This window comes from Galeopterus variegatus, unplaced genomic scaffold (assembly GCF_000696425.1).
Source record: "Galeopterus variegatus unplaced genomic scaffold, G_variegatus-3.0.2 Scaffold3978, whole genome shotgun sequence".
Classification (NCBI taxonomy): domain Eukaryota; kingdom Metazoa; phylum Chordata; class Mammalia; order Dermoptera; family Cynocephalidae; genus Galeopterus; species Galeopterus variegatus.
The window spans coordinates 15,129-19,324 of NW_007730089.1; the positions used below are offsets into that span (position 1 = coordinate 15,129).

A 4,196-nucleotide genomic window follows, 5' to 3' on the forward strand; every position below is an offset into this window, starting at 1 on the left:
CAAAAAAAAAAAAAAAAAAGTAATTTGCTATGAGTAGGTATCTCCTGATGATATAGTAAATTTCTGGATATGCTATCTATCAGACCAATGCCAAAAGTCATTATTCCATTTATAAATTTATAAATTTTGACATTTTAAGGAAATTTTGCATTATTGTTAATAGTTTTCCAACTTAAAAGCATTTTCAGGGCCCGGGCTGTGGCTCACTCAGGAGAGTGTGGTGCTGATAACAACAAGGCCCCAGGTTTGGATCCCATATAGGGATGGCCGGTTCACTCACTGGGTGAACATGGCGCTGACAAAACCAAGCCAAGGGTTAAGATCCCCTTACACGTCATCTTTAAAATAAAAAAAAAAAAAGCATTTTCATACAGATAACATCTGTTTTCATGAAAGAAAACTGTTTTCAAAAAAGAAATTTTTTTTTCAAAAACAAAAATGTGTTATGACTAAAGTGGAAGAATTTCCTTCTTGAAAAGTGAAATTGTAGGGCCGGCCCGTGGCTCACTCGGGAGAGTGCGGTGCTGATAACACCAAGGCCCCGGGTTCAGATCCCACATAGGGATGGCCGGTTAGCTCACTGGGTGAGCGTGGTGCTGACAACACCAAGTCAAGGGTTAAGATCCCCTTACCGGTCATCTTTAAAAAAAAAAAAAGTGAAATTGTTGGGTCATAAAATTTGTGCATGTTAAGTTTTATTGCAACCTAGGTGTCCATCAACAGATGAATAGATAAAGAAAATGGAATACCATTCAGCCCTAAAAAAAAAAAAAAGGAAAGAAATCCTGTCATTTGCAACAAATGTGGATGAACCTGGAGGACATTATGTTAAGGAAAACCAGGCACAGAAAAACATATATATGTGGAATCTAAAAAAGTCGAACTCACAGAAGCAGAGAGTAGACTGGTGGTTACCAGAGCCTAGAGAGGAAGGGGCTGAGAAGATCTTGGACAAAGGATACAAAATTTCAGTTAGACAGGAAGAATAAGTTCAAGAGATATATTATACAACATGGTAACTATAGTTAATAACAATGTATTGTGTACTTGAAAATCACTAAGAGAATAGATATTTACTGTTCTCATCACACAAGAAATTAAGTGTGTGAGGTAATGCATACATTAATTGGCTCAATTTAGCCATTCTACAATGTATGCATATTTCAAAACATGTTGTACATCATAAATGTACACAATTTTTGTCAATTTAAACAATAAATAAATGAAATTAAAATTTTTAAAAATTTGAACGCTTTAACACAATCTGCTAAATTATTCTGCAAAGTGATTTTACGAGTTTACAACAACTTATTTCCCTTGTTAGGAAACTCACGAAAATTCCACAGGGATTAGAGCATCAAGGCTTTACACTTGAGGGAGTGTGTTACCAAGGATCATGTTTTGTGGGAACTATCAAGAGACTGCATGAACAAACCCCTAATCTGTGGACTCATCCCCCCACCCCAGTAATCATGTTTCTCCTTCTCTCCAGGTTCATGGACAGAAAGCCGCCTGGGAGGACCCAGTGGAGTGGGTCCGGGACACTCTTCCCTGGCCATCAGCCCAACAAGACCAGTCAAAGCTGTACCACCTGCCCCCACCCACTGTGGGCCCTCATAGCATTGCCTCACCTCCTGAGGACAGGACAGTCAAAGATAGCACCCCAAGTTCCCTGGACTCAGATCCTCTGGTGAGTAGAAACCAGTCTAAGGTAAAAGTAAGAATATTACAGAACTGAATTCTTCATGCTCTTTCATGCATACACTGATCAGGGCCTGGGGGGCCAAAGAATATCAGCAAGGCCAGGACCAGGATGAGGCTAGTGAGAATCTCTGAATATCAGAATCCTAGGTTATAAAGATCATATGCCTGGGACTTAGCTTAAGTTAAATAATAACACATCCCAGCAAGAAGTATTCTAGCAGACCCAAGTCTCAGGCAGGTCCCATGTAGGGATATCAACCAAAGAAGTAGAACAATCAGACACATTAGTGCTCTCCCTACTTCCACCTCTCCTCTGATATTACTTTGAAAACTGCTTAGCTAAATGGACTTCACAGAACCCTTGCAGAAAGCAGGCTGAGGGCTGGCAGGTTAGCTCAGTTGGTTAGAGCAGGGTGCTATAAAACTGAGGTGAAGGGTTCAGATCCCCATTATGGCCACTGCCAAAAAAAAAGAAAAGAAAAGAAAAGAAAGCAAGCTGAAACAAGTTACAAACTGGGGGGAAATATTTGCATGCATATAGCCAAAAGAAGATTGATATCTACATTATATAAAACTTCCCAACAGAAAAATGGACAAAGAATATGAACAGGCATTTGACTAGAGGAAATGCAAATGGCCAATAAAAACTTAAAAAGATCCTCAACCTTTCTAACAATTGGGGAGGTGCAAATTAAAACAAGGAGATACCGGACTTCTGGTCAAAATGGTAGAATAGACGGTCCCCAGCATCACTCTCTCCCACAAATCAACGAATTTACAACTATAAAAATGTAACATCAGCCAAGCTGGGGCCACTGGAGCTCAGGGGAACAGGAGGAGAGACCTACGGAGTTCATGAAGGGGGAGAAGCCACGATGAGAGAAAGAAAAAACTGCTCTGAGCGTTTTGGGCCACAAGAGGAGGAGAGACCTACGGAGTTCATGAAGGTGGGAGAAACTATGATGAGAGAAAGAAAAAACTGCTCTGAGCGTTTTGGGCCACGGTCTCTTTAATGCTGTAGCACATGGAGCAGGCAGAAGCCGCAGCTGTGCCCTTTAGATGGAGTTACTTGGAGGTGGAAGGTGAGAAGAGGACTTTGATGGTCGCCAGGACAGCAAGACCACTAACAGGGTTCCCGTGGACCCACACAGGAGTGAGGAGCCAGAACAGCTGAAAAAAGGGAGCCACTCAGAGGCCAGTGAGTCATCACAAGGGACTGGCGCAGGGCCCGTCCCGTGGGAACTGTGGGGAGCACAGGCAGTGGGGGAGACAGGCCCACCAGGGGAACACTGGGACACAGCAAAGACAGCCGACCTGCCCCCCAATCAGCACAGGACCACTCAGAGGAGACTGGTCGGGAATACAGAATTGCATGGGGTGCAGTCTGATGAAAAAACTCAGGCCCAGATCAAAGTTTCTACACAACCCAGGTGCACCAGGTCTCTGGAGAGCCGGAAGTATCTATAAGGTCAACCATTAAACCCTGAGCTGCACAAAAAGCCTTCCCTAGGGAAACAGCAGCAAAGTAGCAATTTACCTCAACCACAGAGCTCAAGTAATGGTTCCCACAGGAAGTTCCCCCATTTTAGTAGTAAGTAAAGGACAAAAACTTAGTTCTGGCCCAGGCACACCATGAATGCCTTGGGGCCCACCAGGGGACATGAGGCATGGAGTCAGGGGCAGGACCCTGCCCACAACCACTCATACCATCAGCACCTCAGGGCCCCACCTGGGAACCCAAGAATTGGAGCCAAGGACCGGACCCCACTCCCACATATAGGCACACCACGAGTGCTTGGGGGCTCACCCGGGGACCCAGGGCTAGCAGCCAGGGACTGAAACCCCTTCCCACAACCAGGCACACCACGCCAGCACCTCAGGGCCCACCTGGGGACCCAAGGCCACAAGGCACAGAGAAGGGGACCAAACCTCTCCCCCCACAACCAGGCACACCTCACCAGCACCTCAGGTCCCAACTGGGGACTCAGGCAATGTAGAAGGGGACTGGACCCCCCTCCCACACCAGGCTTACCACACCAGCGCCTCGGGGCCTGCCAGGGGAACTGGGGCATGGAGAAGGGGACTGGACCTCCCTCCCTCAACCAGGCTTACCATGCCAGCACCTCAGGCCTACCCAGGGACCCAGGATAAGGAGTTGGGACTGGACCCACCCTCCCACAACCAGGCACACCACACTAGCGCCTCGGGGCCTGCGCTGGGACCCGGGGCATGGAGAAGGGGACCGGATCCCTCTCCCACAACCAGGCACAATGTGCCAGCACCTCGGGGCCTGCCCTGGGACCCAGGGCATGGAGAAGGGGACCAGATCCACCTCCTACCACCAGGCACACTGCACCAGGGCCTTGGGGCCTACCATGGACCTGAGGCGCGGAGAAGGCGACCGAAACCCCTTCCACAACCAGGCACACTGTGCCAGTGCCTCAGGGTGAGCCTAGGGACCCAGGATAAGGAGGTGGGGACTGGACCCCCCC

At 47.4% G+C, this 4,196-nt stretch overlaps 1 protein-coding gene across 1 annotated transcript in view; it reads left to right on the forward strand.

The window, feature by feature from the left end:
- LOC103602007 (neuron navigator 1-like) overlaps positions 1–4,196 on the forward strand; it is an 18,401-nt gene that overhangs the window by 11,285 nt on the left and 2,920 nt on the right. The window contains exon 15 of the mRNA XM_008586409.1: positions 1,493–1,690. Coding sequence (XP_008584631.1) covers positions 1,493–1,690 — 198 coding nt within the window. The remainder of the gene's footprint in view (positions 1–1,492; positions 1,691–4,196) is intronic.